The 20390-nt window shown below is 47.3% G+C and overlaps 1 protein-coding gene across 1 annotated transcript in view; it reads left to right on the forward strand.

Moving 5' to 3' along the window:
- Positions 1–20390, forward strand: part of zgc:86598 (STKc_CK2_alpha domain-containing protein) — a 70156-nt gene that overhangs the window by 24583 nt on the left and 25183 nt on the right. The window contains exons 8-10 of the mRNA XM_038798704.1: positions 2256–2357; positions 7806–7906; positions 14232–14380. Coding sequence (XP_038654632.1) covers positions 2256–2357; positions 7806–7906; positions 14232–14380 — 352 coding nt within the window. The remainder of the gene's footprint in view (positions 1–2255; positions 2358–7805; positions 7907–14231; positions 14381–20390) is intronic.

A 20390-nucleotide genomic window follows, 5' to 3' on the forward strand; every position in this document is an offset into this window, starting at 1 on the left:
GTCCCCTCTCCTCTCTCACTCTCTCACTGTCAATGTCCCTGCCCCTCTCTCACTATTAATGTCCCCTCTCCTCTCTCTCTCTCTCACTGTTAATGTCCCTGCCCCTCTCTCACTGTTAATGTCCCCGCTCCTCTCTCACTGTTAATGTCCCCTCTCCTCTCTCACTCTCTCACTGTTAATGTCCCCCCCCCTCTCTCACTGTTAATGTCCCCGCTCCTCTCTCACTGTTAATGGCCCCACTCCTCTCTCACTGTTATTGGCCCCACTCCTCTCTCACTCTCTCACTGTTAATGGCTCCGCCCCTATCTCACTCTCTCACTGTTAATGTCCAGCTCCTCTCTCACTGTTAATGTCCCCGCTCCTCTCTCACTCTCTCGCTGTTAATGAAAAACAAATTAAAATTGCTTATTGTCACAAGTGGGCTTCAAATGAAGTTACTATGAAAAGCCCCGAGTCGCCACATTCCAGCGCCTGTTCGGGGAGGCTGGAATGGGAATTGAACCGTGCTGCTGGCCTGCCTTGGTCTGCTTTCAAAGCCAGCGATTTAGCCCTGTGCTAAACCAGCCCCACTCCTCTCTCACTGTTAATGTCCCCATTCCTCTCTCACTGTTATTGGCCCCGCTCCTCTCTCACTGTTAATGGCACCGCCCCTCTCTCACTGTTAATGTCCCGGTCCTCTCTCACTCTCTCCCGTTAATGTCCCCGCCCCTCTCTCACTGTTAATGTCCCGGCCCTCTCTCACTCTCTCCCGTTAATGTCCCGCCCCTCTCTCACTGTTAATGTCCCCGCTCCTCTCTCACTCTCTCACTGTTAATGTCCCCGCTCCTCTTTCACTCTCTCACTGTTAATGTCCCCGCTCCTCTCTCACTCTCTCACTGTTAATGTCCCCGCTCCTCTTTCACTCTCTCACTGTTAATGTCCATGCTCTGTCTCACTCTCTCATAGTTAATGTCCCCATTCCTCTCTCACTGTTATTGGCCCCGCCCCTCTCTCACTGTTATTGGCCCCGCTCCTCTCTCACTCTCTCACTGTTATTGGCCCCGCTCCTCTCTCACTGTTAATGGTCCCGCTCCTCTCTCACTCTCTCACTGTTATTGGCCCCGCTCCTCTCTCACTCTCTCACTGTTATTGGCCCCGCTCCTCTCTCACTCTCTCACTGTTATTGGCCCCGCTCCTCTCTCACTCTCTCACTGTTAATGTCCCCGCTCCTCTCTCACTCTCTCACTGTTAATGTCCCCGCTCCTCTCTCACTCTCTCACTGTTATTGGCCCCGCTCCTCTCTCACTCTCTCACTGTTAATGTCCCCGCTCCTCTCTCACTCTCTCACTGTTATTGGCCCCGCTCCTCTCTCACTCTCTCACTGTTATTGGCCCCGCTCCTCTCTCACTGTTAATGTCCCCGCTCCTCTCTCACTGTTATTGGCCCCGCTCCTCTCTCACTGTTATTGGCCCCGCTCCTCTCTCACTGTTATTGGCCCCGCTCCTCTCTCACTGTTATTGGCCCCGCTCCTCTCTCACTGTTATTGGCCCCGCTCCTCTCTCACTGTTAATGGCCCCGCCCCTCTCTCTCACTCTCTCACTGTTATTGGCCCCGCTCCTCTCTCACTGTTAATGGCCCCGCCCCTCTCTCTCACTCTCTCACTGTTATTGGCCCCGCTCCTCTCTCACTCTCTCACTGTTATTGGCCCCGCTCCTCTCTGACTGTTATTGGCCCCGCTCCTCTCTCACCTCTGGGGGTCGAGGTGATTGACAAGCCTGGCGATCAGCCATTCTGGATTGTACCGGATCATCCTGTCATTTTGGCGGCTGTCTCCTTGTTTGGGGTAAATACCGTTTTTCCAGTATTTGCGATGTGGAACCCTTGCACAGCCGCATTGCACAGTCTTCTCTCTGGAGACCTGAAATGTCTGGTAGAACATCACCCCCCCCCCCCGGCCACCGCCACCCCTTTGTTGTCAAAGGCCCCCTTGAATATTTTACCTGGAGTTGGTCACTGTTGACAAATGAGCCAGAGATGACCTGAGCAGCAGGTTTTTTTTGCTGCAGTGAAAGTGGTTCGGATCTGGGGTGCACTGATCTGATGCCTGAGAGAATGCTGGGGCAGGGTCAAGTGAGGCATTTCAAAAGGAATTGACTTGTTATCCGAAGATCAGTGATGATATTGAGTTAATCCCTAGTTGAGCAGACTGTTAAAATGACTTTGGTGCAGTGAGAGCTGTGTTAACCGACATAACTAAACCACCTGTTCTCTCCTAGATGTACGACTACAGTCTAGACATGTGGAGTTTAGGCTGTATGTTGGCGAGCTTGATCTTCAGAAAGGAGCCCTTCTTTCATGGGCACGACAACTATGACCAGGTAGATATCTTTATCTTCCAGATGTATCGAGCTAACTGCAGAGAGAGTTTTAAACAGGAGACTAATTCTCTCACAGTTGCCCCTCTTTCCCTTGCCCGCCATCTGCCCATTTCCCTGCGAGCATTATTAATTAGTAGCAAGGAAGGACACAAGGGTCTTCCCCAGGCCCATTAACCACTGCGCCTACCTCAGCCACCATAGTTAATGATTTTGCCAAATTCTGGTCATTCGTGTCTTGTGGTGTACATTATTTTGAAAGAGGAAAATGCAAGGAAACCCAACCAACCAGGCCAGGCAGCGTGTCTCCATTGTTCTCTGTCTTGCCCACTCTCTCTTTCGCTCTTGTGTGTCTGCTCCGTTTTGCAATTGTTATTTTTTTTGCTCCCTCTGTGTCTCCATTCTCACGAGTGCACTCTCGTTGCACCCCTTTAGCCTCCACCCTCTGCTGAGCTTACTTCACCCAAAATGGTTGAACATAAGAACGTAAGAGCTAGGAGCAGGAGTAGGCCATCTGGCCCCTCGAGCCTGCTCCGCCATTCAGTGAGATCATGGCTGATCTTTTGTGGACTCAGCTCCACTTTCCGGCCCGAACATCATAACCCTTAATCCCTTTATTCTTCAAAAAACTATGTCTCTATCTTAAAAACATTTAAAAAAATAAAAATTTAGAGTATCCAATTCATTTTTCCAATTAAGGGGCAATTTAGCATGGCCAATCTACCTAGCCTGCACATCTTTGGGTTGTGGGGACGAAACCCACGCAAACACGAGGAGAATGTGCAAACTCCACACGGACAGTGACACAGAGCCGGGATCGAACCTGGGACCTCGGCGCCGTGAGGCAACAGGGCTAACCCACTGCACCACCGTGCTGCCTATCTTAAAAACATTTAATGAAGGAGCCTCAACTGCTTCACTGGGCAAGGAATTACATTCCCTTTCCCTTATCTACTTTCCCTTATTTTGAGGCTATGCCCCCTAGTTCTGTTTTCATCCGTCAGAGGAAATAACCTGCCCGCATCTATCCTATCTATTCCCTTCATGATTTTATATGTTTCTATAAGATCTCCCCTCATCCTTCTAAATTCCAACGAGTACAGTCCCAGTCTACTCAACCTCTCCTCGTAATCCAACCCCTTCAGCTCTGGGATTAACCTAGTGAATCTCCTCTACACACCCTCCAGCGCCAGTGCGTCCTTTCTCAGGTAAGGAGACCAAAACTGAACACAATACTCCAGGTGTGGCCTCACTAATATCTTATACAATTGCAGCATAACCTCCTTAGTCTTAAACTCCATCCCTCCAGCAAAGAAGGTCAAAATTCCATTTGCCTTCTTAATCACCTGTTGTACCTGTAAACCAACTTTTTGCGACTCATGCACTAGCACACACAGGTCTCTCTGCACAGCAGCATGTTTTAATATTTTATCATTTAAATAATAATCCATTTTGCTGTTATTCCTACCAAAATGGATAACCTCACATTTGTCAACATTGTATTCCATCTGCCAGACCCTAGCCCATTCACTTAACCTATCCAAATCCCTCTGCAGACTTCCAGTATCCTCTGCACTTTTTGCTTTACCACTCATCTTAGTGTTGTCTGCAAACTTGGACACATTGCCCTTGGTCCCCAACTCCAAATCATCTATCTAAATTGTGAACAATTGTGGGCCCAACACTGATCCCTGAGGGACACCACTAGCTACTGATTGCAACCAGAGAAACACCCATTAATCTTCACTCTTTGCTTTCTATTAATTAACCAATCCTCTATCCATGCTACTACTTTACCCTTAATGTCATGCATCTTTATCTTATGCAGCAACCTTTTGTGTGGTACCTTGTCAAAGGCTTTCTGGAAATCCAGATATACCACATCCATCGGCTCCCCGTTATCTACTGCACTGGTAATGTCCTCAAAAAATTCCATTAAATTAGTTAGGCACGACCTGCCCTTTATGACCCCATGCTGCGTCTGCCCAATGGGACAATTTCCATCCAGATGCCTCGCTATTTCTTCCTTGATGATAGATTCCAGCATCTTCCCTACTACCGAAGTTAGGCTCACTGGCCTATAATTACCCGCTTTCTGCCTACCTCCTTTTTTAAACATTGGTGTCACGTTTGCCAATTTCCAATCTGCCAGGACCACCCCAGAGTCTGGTGAATTTTGGTAAATTATCACTAGTGCATTTGCAATTTCCCTAGCCATCTCCTTTAGCACTCTGGGATGCATTCCATCAAGGCCAGGAGACTTGTCTACATTTAGCCCCATTAGCTTGCCCATCACTACCTCCTTAGTGATAGCAATCATCTCACGGTCCTCACCTGTCATAGCCACATTTCTATCAGTCACTGGCATGTTATTTGTGTCTCCCACTGTGAAGACTGACCCAAAAAACCTGTTCAGCTCCTCAGCCATTTCCTCATCTCCCATTATTAAATCTTCCTTCTCATCCTCTAAAGGACCAATATTTACCTTAGCTACTCTTTTTTTGTTTTATATATTTGTTGAAACTTTTACTATCTGTTTTTATATTCTGAGCAAGTTTACTCTCATAATCCATCTTATTGTTCTTTATAGCTTTTTTAGTAGCTTTCTGTTGCCCCCTAAAGATTTCCCAGTCCTCTAGTCTCCCACTAATCTTTCCCACTTTGTATAATTTTTCCTTCAATTTGATACTCTCCCTTATTTCCTTAGATATCACGGTTGATTTTCCCTCTTTCTACCGTTCTTCCTTTTTGTTGGTATATATACCTTTGCTGAGCACTGTGAAAAATCGCTTGGAAGGTTCTCCACTGTTCCTCACCTGTTTCACCATAAACTTTTTTGCTCCCAGTCTACCTTAGCTAGGTCTTCTCTCATCCCCTTGTAATCTCCTTTATTTAAGCACAGAACGCTAGTGTTTGATTTTACCGTCTCACCCTCCATCTGTATTTTAAATTCCACCATATTGTGATTGCTCCTTCCGAGAGGATCCCAACTATGAGATCATTAATCAATCCTGTCTTATTACACAGGACCAGGTCTAGGACAGTTTGTTCCCTTGTAGGTTCCATTACATACTGTTCTAGGAAACTATCGCGGATACATTGTATAAACTCCTCAAGGCTGCCTTGACTGACCTGGTTAAACCAATCGACATGTAGATTAAAATCCCCCATGATAACTGCTGTACCATTTCTACATGCATCAGTTATTTCTTTGTTTGTTGCCTGCCCCACCATAATATTACTATTTGGTGGCCTATAAACTACTCCTATCAGTGACTTTTTTGACTTACTATTCCTGATTTCCACCCAAATGGATTCAACCTTATCCTTCATAGCACTGATGTCATCCCTTACTATTGCCCGGATGTCATCCTTACATAACAGAGCTACGCCACCTCCCTTACCATCCACTCTGTCCTTCCGAATAGTTTGATACCCTCGGATATTTAACTCCCAGTCTTGACCATCCTTTAACCATGTTTCAGTAATGGCCACTAAATCATAGTCATTCAAGATGATTTGCGCCATCAACTCATTTACTTTATTCCGAATACTACGAGCATTCAAGTAAAGTACACTTATGTTGGCTTTTATACCTCTGTTTTGAATTTTAACACCTCGATCAGTAACCTCTCCTAAGTTATATTTCCTCTTAACATTTCTCCTAATTTTCCTTGTCATTGATCCCATATCTTCATGTAACAACCTACCGCATCGCTTACCATTTACGTTTTTACTTCCCGTTTTATTCCTTTGAGTATTCCCTGAGCTCCCCTCAGTCACTGTACCTTGTACTGTTGCCCTTTTTGATTTTTGACTCTGGCTTCTCTGCCTTACACTTTCCCCCTTACTGCCTTTTGTTTCTGTCCCTGTTTTACTACCGTCCGACTTCCTGCATTGTTTCCCACCCCCCTGCCACATTAGTTTAAACCCTCCCCAATAGGTCTAGCAAACACCCCCCCCAGGACATCGGTTCTAGTCCTGCCCAGGTGCAGACCGTCCGGTTTATACTGGCCCCACCTCCCCCAGAATCGGATTCAATGCCCCAGGAATTTGAATCCCTCCTCTTACACCATCTCTCGAGCCACGCATTCATCCTATCTAGCCTGACATCCCTACTCTGATAGCTCGTGGCACAGGTAGCAATCCTGAGATTACTACCTTTGAGGTCCTACTTTTTAGTTTAACTCCTAATTCCCTGAATTCAGCTGTAGGACCTCATCCCGTTTTTTTACCTATATCGTTGGTGCCTATGTGCACCACGACAGCTGGCTGTTCACCCCCCCCAGAATGTCCTGCAGCCGCTCCGAGACATCCTTGACCCTTGCACCAGGGAGGCAACATACCATCCTGGAGTCTCGATTACGTCCTCAGAACCGCCTGCCTATTTCCCTTACGATTGAGTCCCCTGTCACTATAGCCCTGCCGTTCTTCTTCCTGCCCTGCTGCGCAGCAGAGCCAGCCACGGTGCCATGAACCTGGCTGCTGCTGCCTTCCCCTGGTGAGCCATCTCCCTCAACAGTATACAAAGCGGTATATCTGTTTTGCAGGGAGATGACCGCAGGGGACTCCTGCCTTCCTACTGTTGCTCTGTCTTTTGGCGACCCATTTTCTATCTCCCTCAGTAACTTTCACCTGCGGTGTGACCAACTCGCTAAACGTGCTATCCACGATGTCCTCAGCATTGCGGATGCTCCAAAGTGATGCTATATTTGATTTTCACCGAGCAATGCAGCGCAGGAATGGAGGAGGCCATTCAGCCCATTGTCCCTGTGCTGGCTCTTTGGAAGGACTGTCCAATTTGTTCCACTCTCTCTCCTTTCCTCATAGCTCTGCAATTTGCTTCCCTGCCAATATTTGTCCAATTTTTCTTCGAAAGTTCTTGAATCTGCTTCCACCGCCCTTTTAGAGGGCACATTCCAGATCAGAACTCACTGTGTTACAAGGGGTAACTTTGAAGATGGCAAGATAAGTTGAGAGTGGTCAATAAAGCAAACAGTCCTTCGTGTTTGAAGGAGTCCTTCATGTCCTTCCTCAAGTGTGATGTCCCGAATTGGACGCACTGCTCCACCTTGAGGCCCAACCAGTGATTTGAAATGGCTTTGTGTAAATTCATTGAGTTTATGCTCTGTGTCCCTGTAAGGCGAGGCTCCTGAATACCTTTTGAACAACCTTCTTAAGTGCCCTTCCATCTGTACCTACGCCCCTAGGGCTTTCTGTTTCTTTAGAGTCGTACTGTTTACTTGATATTGCCTCGCCTCATTCTTCCAACCAAAATATATCATTTCACCTTAAATTGCAGGCACCATGTGTCTGCCCGTTTCACCAGTCACTTTATGTCACCTGGAGTATCCTCACTGTGTGTACATTCCTGAATTTCATGCTGTTTTCAGATTGTGAAATGATGCTCTGTTGACCCAGATCATTGATTTATTATTCACTTGTTTCTAGTTGGTTAGAATTGCGAAGGTGCTGGGAACAGAAGACTTGTATGATTATATTGACAAATACAACATTGAGCTAGACCCACGCTTTAGTGATATTTTGGGCAGGTGAGTCCTCACGGTATTTTATTTATTCAATGAAACCTGAAGGGTTGAGCTAGAGGAAGTATTTATATCGAGACTGCAAAAGAGAACATGTTGGGTCCCGAGCCTACAGCCTTTTAATGTCAAGATCATGTGTCGATGTGGAAATGTTTTGCTCATTCAGGAGGCTATTGGTCGTGCATGTCAGCTCGGATACGCTCAGGAAGTTAATCCGACTATGAAGCACGGGGAGTGCGTTTCGCTGCGGAGTGTTGTCCTGCTTTCACCTGACCGTATCATTATCACTCATTCCACCGGCGTAGGAACCCTGGCTCCCCCCCCGCCCCACTCCCAGCTGTGTTGTGCTTCCATTCTATAACCGTCCCTCTGTTACTGTACCTGGGATCAGTTCACTTAAACTGAGACCTGATGTTGTGTTTGGTACCTCCCCAGTCATTGCTCGGGCCTCCTACCTATTTCACGAGTGTAGTGAAAATCTGGAATTCCATCACTCCCTCCTTTTGCCCAACCCCCCGAAAAGCTGACAGTCAATTTAAGATCACCAGAAGCAGGAGCAGGCCATTTGGCCCCTCGATCCTGTGCCACCATTTGATAAGATCATGCCCAATCTGACCATGGTCTTAACTCCACTTCTTTACCTGTACTCTTGTCAATCAAAAATCTGTCTAATTCAGTGATATTCAATGACCCAACCTCCGCTGTTCTCTATGGAAGGTAATGGTGCAGTGATATTGTCACTGTCCAGGGATCCAGTTAATGCCCTTGAGACCTGGGTTCGAATCCCACCATGGCTGACGGTGGAATTTGCATTCAGTAAAAGTCCATTTGGTTCACTCGTGTCCTTTAGGGAAGGAAATCCCCTGTCCTTATCTGGTCTGGCCTACATGTAACTCCAGATCCACAGCAATGTAGTCGATTCTTAAATGCCCTCTGAAATGGCTGAACAAGCCACTCAAATGTATCCAACAGCTACAAATACCTACCCCTCGGGGACTGCAGCTCAACGCCACCTTCTTGAGGGCAATTTGGCATGGACAATGAATGCAGGCCCTGCCAGCGACACCCACATCATGCAAAAAATGTATTTAAAGAAAATTCCATCACACTCCTGATGGAGGTTTTGGGGAGTCAGGAGGTGAGTTACTTGCCACAGGATTCCTAGCCTCTGACCTGCTCTTGCAGCCACAGTATTTATAATATAATATAATAATCTTTATTGTCATAAATAGGCTTATATTAACACTGCAATGAAGTTACTGTGAAAATCCCCTAGTTGCTACATTCCGGCACCTGTTCGGGTACACCGAGGGAGAATTCAGAATGTCCAAATTATCTAACAGCACGTCTTTCAGGACTTGTGGGAGGAAACCGGAGCGCCCGGAGGAAACCCACACAGACACGGAGAATGTGCAGACCGCACAGACAGTGACCCAAGCTGGGAATCGAACCTGGGACCCTGGTGCTGTGAAGCAACAGTGCTAACCACTGTGCTATGGGCTGCCCTTGGAATTCAGTGCCTTTGTACAAGTTTGACAACATGGGGCAGAGGTTGGGGGGCAGGGATTTGTTGGGGGGGGGGGGGGTTGTTGAGGAGGGGAGTGGCAGGAAGTTGCCTTCCATTTGTCCATTATTGCCAGCAGAAGCCATCTTGATGGTGTCCTCTGCTGGAGGCACTGTTGCTGACCTCTGGCTCTGTGGAAGCTGGTCCTATGTTTGTGTCTTGTTCACATGTGCCTGTATGAGCCAAGAGTACAGGGTGGGATCAGTAATGAGGAGAAATCCTGGCTAATATTACCCTTCAAATATATGTCGCAGATTACTGCAATACCACTGTGCTCCTCTTGGTGGAGATGCTGAGCTATTAGAACTGGGAGGACCCAGCAAATCAACAAGTGCACAGACTGTGGATAATGCCATTCAGCCCTCCCGGGTGCACAGCCTGGGGATACGGCCATTCGGCCCTCCCGGGTGCACAGCCTGGGGATACGGCCATTCAGCCCTCCCGGGTGCACAGCCTGGGGATACGGCCATTCAGCCCTCCTAGGTGCACAGCCTGGGGATACGGCCATTCAGCCCTCCCGGGTGCACAGCCTGGGGATACGGCCATTCAGCCCTCCCGGGTGCACAGCCTGGGGATACGGCCATTCAGCCCTCCTAGGTGCACAGCCTGGGGATACGGCCATTCAGCCCTCCCGGGTGCACAGCCTGGGGATACGGCCATTTGGCCCTTCCAGGTGCACAGCGTGGGGATAAGGCCATTCGGCCCTTCCTGGTGCACAGCGTGGGGATAAGGCCATTTAGCCCTCCCGGGTGCACAGCATGGGGATAAGGCCATTCGGCCCGTCCAGGTGCACAGCGTGGGGATAATGCCGTTCAGCCCTCCCGGGTGCACAGCATGGGGATAAGGCCATTCGACTCCTCCACGTGCACAACACGAGGATAAGGCCATTCGGCCCTTCCAGGTGCACTGCCTGGGTATAAGGCCATTCGGCCCTTCCAGGTGCACTGACTGTGGATAAGGCCATTCGGCCCTTCCAGGTGCACAGATTGGGTATAAGGCCATTCGGCCCTTCCAGGTGCACTGACTGTGGATAAGGCCATTCGGTCCTTCCAGGTGCACAGATTGGGTATAAGGCCATTCGGCCCTTCCAGGTGCACTGACTGTGGATAAGGCCATTCGGCCCTTTCAGGTGCATTGCCTGGGTATAAGGCCTTCGGCCCTTTCAGGTGCACTGCCTGGGGATAAGGCCATTCAGCCCTTCCAGATGCACTGACTGTGGATAAGGCCATTCGACCCTTCCAGGTGCACAGCGTGGGGATAAGGCCATTCGGCCCTTCCTGGTGCACAGCGTGGGGATAAGGCCATTTAGCCCTCCCGGGTGCACAGCATGGGGATAAGGCCATTCGGCCCGTCCAGGTGCACAGCGTGGGGATAAGGCCATTCGGCCCTTCCAGGTGCACTGACTGTGGATAAGGCCATTCGGCCCTTCCAGGTGCACAGATTGGGTATAAGGCCATTCGGCCCTTCCAGGTGCACTGACTGTGGATAAGGCCATTCGGCCCTTTCAGGTGCACTGCCTGGGTATAAGGCCTTCGGCCCTTTCAGGTGCACTGCCTGGGGATAAGGCCATTCAGCCCTTCCAGATGCACTGACTGTGGATAAGGCCATTCGACCCTTCCAGGTGCACTGACTGTGGATAAGGCCATTCAGCCCTTGGTGCACAGATTGGGTATAAGGCCATTCGGCCCTACTGGGTGCACAGCATGGGGATAAGGCCATTCGGCCCTTCCTGGTGCACAGCCTGGGGATAAGGCCATTCGGCCCTTCCTGATGCACAGCCTGGGATAAGGCCATTCGGCCCTTCCTGGTGCACAGCCAGGGGATAAGGCCATTCGGCCCTTCCTGGTGCACAGCCTGGGGATAAGGCCATTCGGCCCTTCCTGGTGCACAGCCTGGGATAAGGCCATTCGGCCCTTCCTGGTGCACAGCCTGGGGATAAGGCCATTCGGCCCTTCCTGGTGCACAGCCTGGGGATAAAGGCCATTCGGCCCTTCCTGGTGCACAGCCTGGGGATAAAGGCCATTCAGCCCTTCCTGGTGCACAGCCTGGGGATAAAGGCCATTCAGCCCTTCCTGGTGCACAGCCTGGGATAAGGCCATTCGGCCCTTCCTGGTGCATAGCCAGGGGATAAGGCCATTCGGCCCTTCCTGATGCACAGCCTGGGATAAGGCCATTTGGCCCTTCCTGGTGCACAGCCAGGGATAAGGCCATTCGGCCCTTCCTGGTGCACAGCCTGGGGATAAGGCCATTCGGCCCTTCCTGGTGCACAGCCTGGGATAAGGCCATTCGGCCCTTCCTGGTGCACAGCCTGGGGATAAGGCCATTCAGCCCTTCCTGGTGCACAGCCTGGGGATAAAGGCCATTCAGCCCTTCCTGGTGCACAGCCTGGGGATAAAGGCCATTCAGCCCTTCCTGGTGCACAGCCTGGGGATAAAGGCCATTCAGCCCTTCCTGGTGCACAGCCTGGGGATAAGGCCATTCAGCCCTTCCTGGTGCACAGCCTGGAGATAAGGCCATTCGGCTGCTCCAGTGTACAACCTGCTTTAAAAGTTTGTTCAAGAAAAAAAAAATTGTTTTTAATCACAGACCTTCCAAATGGTCTTCGTCAGCAGATCTGTAGGTATCAGCTTGGCTCAGATCTTGACCACTTGCCTCTAAATCAAGAGCTTTTGGAACAAAACTCGCTCCTGGCCTTAGGCAGAGATTCCATAAGACATAGGAGCAGAATGAGACCACTCGGCCCATCGAGTTTGCTCTGCCATTCAATCATGGCTGATATTTTCTCAATCCATTTTCCTGCCTTCTTCCCATAACCCCTGATCCCCTTATTAATCAAGAACCTATCTATCTCTGTCTTAAAGAAACTCAGTGATTTGGCCTCCACAGTCTTCTGCGGCCGAGTTCCACAGATTCACCACCCTCTGGCTGAAGAAATTCCTCCACATCTCTGTTTTAAAGGATCGTCCCTTTAGTCTGAGATTGTGTCCTCTGGTTCTAGGTTTTCCTACAAGTGGAAACATCCTCTCCACGTCCACTCTATCCAGGCCTCGCCGTACCCTGTAAGTTTCAATAAGATCCCGCCTCATCCTTCTAAACTCCGAGTACAGACCCAGAGTCCTCAACTGTTCCTCATACGACAAGTTCTTCATTCCAAAGATCATTCTTGTGAACCTCCTCTGGATCCTTTCCAAGGCCAGCACATCCTTCCTTAGATCCTGTTGCTGGTTATGCTTTCCCTTAATTTGCTCTGTTTTAATTACCTTTGCTCACGAGTCGCCAGGTATCTTTCTGATACCACCACAGGGTTCAAAGCCGAACACTGATCAATGACTCGATACACCAGTTAGTAAGTTTGAAATCAATGCACATTTATTTACACACGCAGTCAATTATTACTCATGCATAAACTCTACTCGCTAAACTACAACTACTACTAAAAGCCTATACTTAGCTTCGAGTGGCCCACTCAGTCAGAGGAACAATGGCCGTTGTCCGGTTCTGATACTGCTGGCTTCGAACTGGTATAGAATAGTAGCTAGGAGCGCCTATCTCGTAGCGTGTGTTGACCTTAGACTTACTTGGCTGGTGCTTGGCGGGCCTCTCGTCGCTGAGAGCCAAAGGCCAAGGTGAAGATGGAGAGGAGTAAGAGTAAGAGTTCTCAAGAGAACAAACTGACCTTGGGGACTCTGTTTTATAGCCCCCAGGGGTTTCGCGCCCTTCGGGGCGGACCCTGGACTTGGTCCCAATTAATTGGACCATGTCCCAATTGTTTGTATCGATTCTCTCCAATAACGGGGTTGTTCCCCGATCGCTGGGCGGGCTCTAGGTAACCGTTGGCCTGCCTTTGTTTTAGCTCCCACTGGCGCCGGGGAGTCTGTCCTGGTACCGATTGTTTCAATGTTTCTTTTTGTCCCCGGAGATTACTATGCTAATGGCTTGTAGTTTCAGTTCTGTCTGGGTTCTGCAAGTTCCAATCCACAGGAAACCTTGCACCTGCTTCTTTTTCTAGTGCTGTCCATTTTTCCCTGCACTCTTTACGAGTATCCATTTTGGAATCGGGACGTGGCCACCCCAGGTGGGTACAATACGGGGCCCAAAACTGCTGACAATACTCCAAATGGGGTCTGACCAGAGCCGGATATAGCCTCAGAAGTACATCCCTGGTCTTGTATTCTCGCCCTCTTGACATGAATGCTAACAGTGCATTTGCCCTCTTAACTGCCGACTGAACCTGCACATTAACCTTAAGAGAATCGTGTACAAGGTCTCCCAAGTCCCTTTGTGCTTCTGATTCCTGAGCATTTCCCCATTTAGAAAACAGTCTATGCCTGAATCCCTCCTTCCAAAGTGCATAACCTCACACTTTTCCACATTGTATTTCATTTACCACTTCATTGCCCACTCTCCGAGCCTGTCCAAGTCTTTCTGCAGCCCCCTTGCTTCTTCAATACTACCTGTCCCTCTACAGGTCTTTGTATCATTTGCAAACTTAGCAACAGTGCCTTCCGTTCCAGATCATTTACCTTTGGGTTGTGGGGGTGAAACACACGCAGACATGGGGAGAATGTGCAAACTCCACACGATCAGTGACCAGAGCTGGGATTGAACCCGGGTCCTCTGCGCCATATGCAGCAGTGCTAACCACTGCGCTATCATGCTGCCCACTATAATAATTTGTATTTGAAATGGTTTTGGCGGTGCCTCTGAGGGACTAATTTGACGCGTTTCCAATAGTTGTTAACCCGTGTCGTCCCCCTTCTCTTTCAGGCATTCTCGGAAGAGGTGGGAGCGCTTCGTACACAGTGAGAACCAGCACTTGGTCAGCTCAGAGGCCCTGGACTTCTTGGACAAGTTGCTCCGTTACGATCACCAAGCACGGCTTACGGCGAGAGAGGCCATGGAACACCCTTACTTCTGTACGTCTCCCACATAGCATGTTGTAAAACACTGGGTGGGAGGAGGAGTGCATGAGTAACGAGTCGGGTATCTGTGAAAGAAGAACTCATGCTGCAAATGGATGGCAGCGTATTTTTCTCTCTTTGTAACTATTTAGCTAGCTGTATATCTCCAACCTGTAGATGGACTGGGTCGAGAGTTAGACTGACCTCCCCTGCCAAATACTTGTAAAAATAACCTTAAGAAATAGTAACTCGATTAGGCCCTGTGGTCCCTTGAGCCTGCTGTACCATACGTTACTGATCTTCAACCCTGATTCTACCCACCCTCAATACCGCAATGCCCCAAAACTCTTTAACCTCTGTCTTGAATATACTCCACAGCTGAGTTTTCACTGCTTCCAAAGATTCACAACTCTCATATCAGTCCTAAATGGTCGACTTCTTACCCCGACATGATGGGTTTTGGACTCTCCAGCTGAGGCAAACATCCTCTTAGCACTTAACCCAGTCAATCACTCTCAAAATCTTCTATTTCTTTTTCAACAAGATCACTTCTCGTTCTTACAAACTCCAGAGTATATAGACTCTTTCTATGCTTTCTCAATCATACCTGACAGTTCATACCTTGTTCTACCGTTATTCTAAACATTCTAACACAAAGCATCTTCCATGCAAGAGACGCCATCTTTTTTTAAAATACTTTGTTCTGAGGATGTGGGCGTCGCCAGCATTTATTGCCCATCACCAACTGGCATTTAAGAGTCAACCACATTGCTGTGGGTTTGGACTTGCATGCAAGGTGGGAGTGGCAGATTTCATTCCTCAGAGGACAATGGTTTCATGGTCACTGTTAGACTTTTAATTCCAGATTGTTATTAGTGAATTCAAATTTCACCACCTGCCGTGGTGGGATTTGAACTGGGGTCCCCCAGGGCTTTACCCTGGGTCTCTGGATTATGAGTCCAGTGACAATACCACTAAGCCATCACCTCCAACAATGTATCACTCCTTTTGCTCTTCCCTAGGAGTGCCAGACTGGATCTTGTGCTCGGGTCTCTGGATTACGCTCGAATCCACAACCTTCTTATTCAGAGGCTACCCCTTAAGCCAATGGGCTACCAGACAGCTCAATTAGTCCTTGGTGTCCTTATTGTAACCGGCCATTGAATCTTAAACTGTCTCTTCTGGGAAGGAAATACCTCTTGTTTGGATACCTGACCAGATCCCAATTTTCGTTAGGATACCAAGCGAGAACCTAATTCGAGAATCAATTTGTAAAACTGCGAGGAGAGGATACCACCTTGATAATGGATGAATATTCAGTTTTCTGCAAAAATAAACAACAAGTCTTTCTATATCTTTGTTCTCTTCATGTAACAACCCAGCACCAACGCCTATACCACTCGCATCAATTGCCACCTTAAATTGCGTGGCATAATTTGGTGTTACCTAACTGGTATGGTGGTTAATAGGGTTTTCAGGGCGGCGCAGTGGGTTAGCACTGCAGCCTCACGGCGCTGAGGTCCCAGGTTCGATCCCGGCTCTGGGTCACTGTCCGTGTGGAGTTTGCACATTCTCCCCGTGTTTGCGTGGATCTCGCCCCACAACCCAAAGATGTGCAGGGTAGGTGGATTGGCCACGCTAAATTGCCCCTTAATTGGAAAAATGAATTGGATATTCTAAATTTATATTAAAAAAATACGGTTTTCAGATTGTGAAATGCCTCCCGAAATTCTGATGTCCAGTGAAGTTTCCGGTTCTTTTTGAAAGGTTCAGTCAGTGGAGTAACCACACTGCTGAAATTTGGCATGAAGTTTCTGCCCAGAAATATCTCAACTTGTCTTCTCATCGCTGGGATTGGGAACTCCCCATTATCTTTAATTTTCATATTCCATGGGGCCATGTCCAACAGATTAGCCTAAGAATGTGACTTGGGCTTTTGCAAACTCACTTTTAGTCAAGTTTATCACCAAGCCAGCCTCCTCTAATCGATCGAACAATTCCTTTACGTATCCAAAATGCTCCTTCCACTTTGACTGAACACCACCAGATTGTCTATGTACACTGCACAATTCTTTAGCCCAAAAATGAACTTGTTGGTTAGTATTTGTAATATTGTTGCCACATTCTTCATTCCAAACAGCATAACTTTAAACTGGTACAGATCACTTGGCATTACAAAAACTGAAACCTCCCTTCGTGCTTTCTGTTGAAGGTATCCTTTAAGTGAGTCAATTTTGATAAAATTTGCCTGTCTCACCTTTTCAATACAGTCTTATAAAATAGGAATAGGATACGAATCTGACTTTGTAACTGCATTGACTTTCCTAGAGTCCACACGCAATTGTTGCGTTCCATCTGGTTTTGGTACCATCACAATAGGTGAGCTCCAATTGCTGCAACTCACTCAATGAAATCATTCTTAAGCATGCTTTCAATCTCCTTTGAACCTGTGCCTTGAACCTATGCCAACATTAAGTGGATTCGAGGGGCGGTACAATGGCGCAGTGGTTAGCACTGCTGCCTCAGCGCTGACGACCCAGGTTCAATCCCAGCTCGGGGGCACTGTCTGTGTGGAGTTTGCACATTCTCCCTGTGTCAGCTTGGGTCTCACTCCCACAACCCAAAAAGATGTGCAGGGGAGGTGAATTAGCCATGCTAAATTGCCCCTTAATTGGAAAAAAATAATTGGGGAAGAAGTTGGTTTAGATAGGTTCGGTGAATGGGCCAAAATGTGGCAGATGGAATTTAATGTGGATAAGTGTGAGGCTATCCATTTTTGTTGGAAAAATGAAAAGGCAATTTATTATCTAAATGGAGAAAAACGTCAGAGTGCTTCAGTGCAGAGGGATCTGGGTGAGCTCGTGCATGAATCGCAGAAAATTAGAATGCAGGTTCAGCAGGTAATTAGGAAGGCAAGTGAAATTTTAGTCTTTATAGCTAAAGGAATTGAGTATAAAAGTAGGAAAGTGTTATTGCAACTGTACATGGCATTCAGGAGTCCGCGCCTGGAGTACTGTGCACAGTTTTGGTCCCTTATTTGAGAAAGCATTAGAGACTGTTCAGAGGAGGTTCACTAGATTGATTCCAGAGGCGAAGGGTTTGTCATGTGAAGAGAGATTGAGCAGTTTAGGCCCATACTTGCTAGAGTTTAGAAGAATGAGAGGAGATCTAATTGAGGTGTGTATGATAAAAGGTATCGACAAAGTAGACGTGAAGCGGATGCTTCCTCTTGTGGGACAATCTAGAAAATGGGGTCACCGGAAGGGTTACGGAGAATTGGCAGGAAAGTGGAGTTGAGGTCGAGAGGTAATCAGCCATGATTGAATTGAACAATGGAGCAGGCTCAAGGGGCTGAATTGCCTATTCCTGCTCCTAGTTCTTGTGTGTGACATGTATGGCAAAATTCAACTACATCCTTATGCAGTCCAGGCCAATAAAAATGTATTTGTATTTTCATTTGACTTTTCCTTACTCCTAATTGACCCCCTACTGGAACCTCATGTGCTACCTGCAAAACCTCCTTTATGTAACCCACTGGTAATACATCTTGAACATCTGCCCATTTCTCATCTGCCTGAATATGTAAAGATCTCTGCTTCATCAGTAATACATTGTTTCTAATATAATAACACTCAGATTCTATTTCTGTATATGCCTTCTGATACAACTGCTTTATTTCTGAATCTTTCTGCTATAATTCTACCAACTTTCCTGAACTAAAGATATCCGCTCCATCTTCCACCTGTTCTAGTACTTTATCAACCATCTTACCTCTCGACCTCAACTCCACTTTCCTGCCAATTCTCCGTAACCCTTTAACCCATTACTAATTTTAAAATTTACTCAATGTCCTGTGATCCACCTCAGTCTGGGATAGTGATTTCCAGATTCACGACCCTCTGGGAGAAGTAATTTCTCCTCATCTTTGCTTTAAATCTGCTGGCCCTTATCCTAAAACTGTGACCCCATTTTCTAGATTGTCCCACAAGAGGAAGCATCCGCTTCACGTCTACTTTGTCGATACCTTTTATCATCATACACACCTCAATTAGACCTCCTCTCATTCTTCTAAACTCTAGCAAGTATGGGCCTAAACTGCTCAATCTCTCTTCACAAGATTGTTTCTCATAACTGAACTTCAGCCTCCCTATCTTTACTCTTTGATTCTCCTCCTCCTGTTTCAACCTGTGGCTTTGTGATCTTGTTACCACACAATCTGGAAACACCCCAGGATTTGCTTCGTGCAACACCTCAGTTGTTTGACTTTCCACTGGCTTTTCAACCACAGTAGGCTGCACTCCAACCTGTGAGCCAGCCATATCATTACACAGGATAAATTGTACCCCTGAAGAAAGGTAATTCTGTATTATTCCTCCCACCACTTTTCACCGGACTCTCTAACCTTACCGTACATAGTGGCACACAATCCTCTCGCCAATAATTCCGCATTTTACCACCTTTCCTGGGAATGCTCCTTATCTCTTGCTCCTGTATCCCTTAAGATCTTAATCTTCTTACGTACTCCACCTTGTACACACAAGTAAAAACTCACCGTCAGATATAAAATCTTTAAAAAGATCTGGCACCTGCTGTTGACCAGGAACCTCGCTCCAATTGATTGATAGACACAACACCTTTAACTTTGAATCACATCGGGCAGCACGGTGGCCTAGTGGTTAGCATAACCGCCTCACGGCGCTGAGGTCCCAGGTTCGATCCCGGCTCTGGGTCACTGTCCGTGTGGAGTTTGCACATTCTCCCCGTGTCTGCGTGGGTTTCGCCCCCACAACCCAAAAATGTGCAGAGTAGGTGGATTGGCCACGCTAAATTGCCCCTTAATAGAAAAAATAATTGGGTAATCTAAATTTTAAAAAAAACTTTGAATCACATCAGGACGGCACGGTGGTTAGCACTGCTGCCTCATGGCGCCGTGGACCCGGGTTCGATCCTGGCCCCAGGGCACTGTCTGTGTAGAGTTTGCACATTCTCATCGTGTCTGCGTGGGTTTCAGCCCCACAACCCAAAGATGCGCAGGGTAGGTGGATTGGCCATGCTAAATTGCCCCTTAATCGGAAAAAAAACTTTGAATCTAATAATCTTTAATTGAACACAATGCTTATCACCACAAGAGAGGTTCTATCATACATGTGTGGAATTGTACAGATATTCGGCTTCAGTGTACTTCACTCTCCACTCACAAGAAGCCAGACAAAGGTGAGTTACAATTGAGACCTTTATTACAATGCTATAGCACAGGCTAATGGCATTCTGAGACACCAGAGAGCAGTGATTCAAGAATTATATCAACAGATATACTGTAGATTCGGTTACATGAAATTAGCAGCCTTTGTTACTAGTTATCTATGTCCAATCATGACTCAATTAGGTTTACATCATCCATATTATATGAGAACAACTAACCAATTACAACAGGTGCATGCCTATTTTATTATATCCAATTAGTACAAACTATGTACATGCTGTCTCCTCACGTTTATCACAGGTTCCCCATTATCAAGAATGCGGTTATCAACCACCTACCTTATCTAAGTATAATGGTCGGGATTCTCCGTCCCGCTGCATTTTTGACAATGTCCATCTGTAAATTATCTCTTCATCAGCGAGATGTGTCCTTGGGCAGACTTCCTGCAGCTAACAACTTCAGCTAAACTGCTTGTGTGTGTAATACAGATACAGAGCTTTAACCCCTTCTGCGTTTATTGGATAACTAAAGTTTTAAAAACTAATTTTGATATAAGGTCCACAAATGACATACCCTATTAATACATCGCATATAAAGCACGTAAAAGATTCCACCTTCCTTTGCTACCACTACAAGTTCCTAAGCATAGGTTAAACTGTTAATATTTAGCAAAGTTCTTGTAGTGGATTTGTGGAGTTCGTTGCTACCCAATCTCATTGGCAAGCGGGCATTGAACTCTGTCTTCAAGCTGTGGAGATTTGAGGCTTCTTCCTTCTGCAATGTTGTTCCTTGAGGTTTCACTGATGAAATCTATTTGTCTCT

Source organism: Scyliorhinus canicula, chromosome 5 (genome assembly GCF_902713615.1).
Source record: "Scyliorhinus canicula chromosome 5, sScyCan1.1, whole genome shotgun sequence".
In the NCBI taxonomy this organism is placed as follows: Eukaryota; Metazoa; Chordata; class Chondrichthyes; order Carcharhiniformes; family Scyliorhinidae; genus Scyliorhinus; species Scyliorhinus canicula.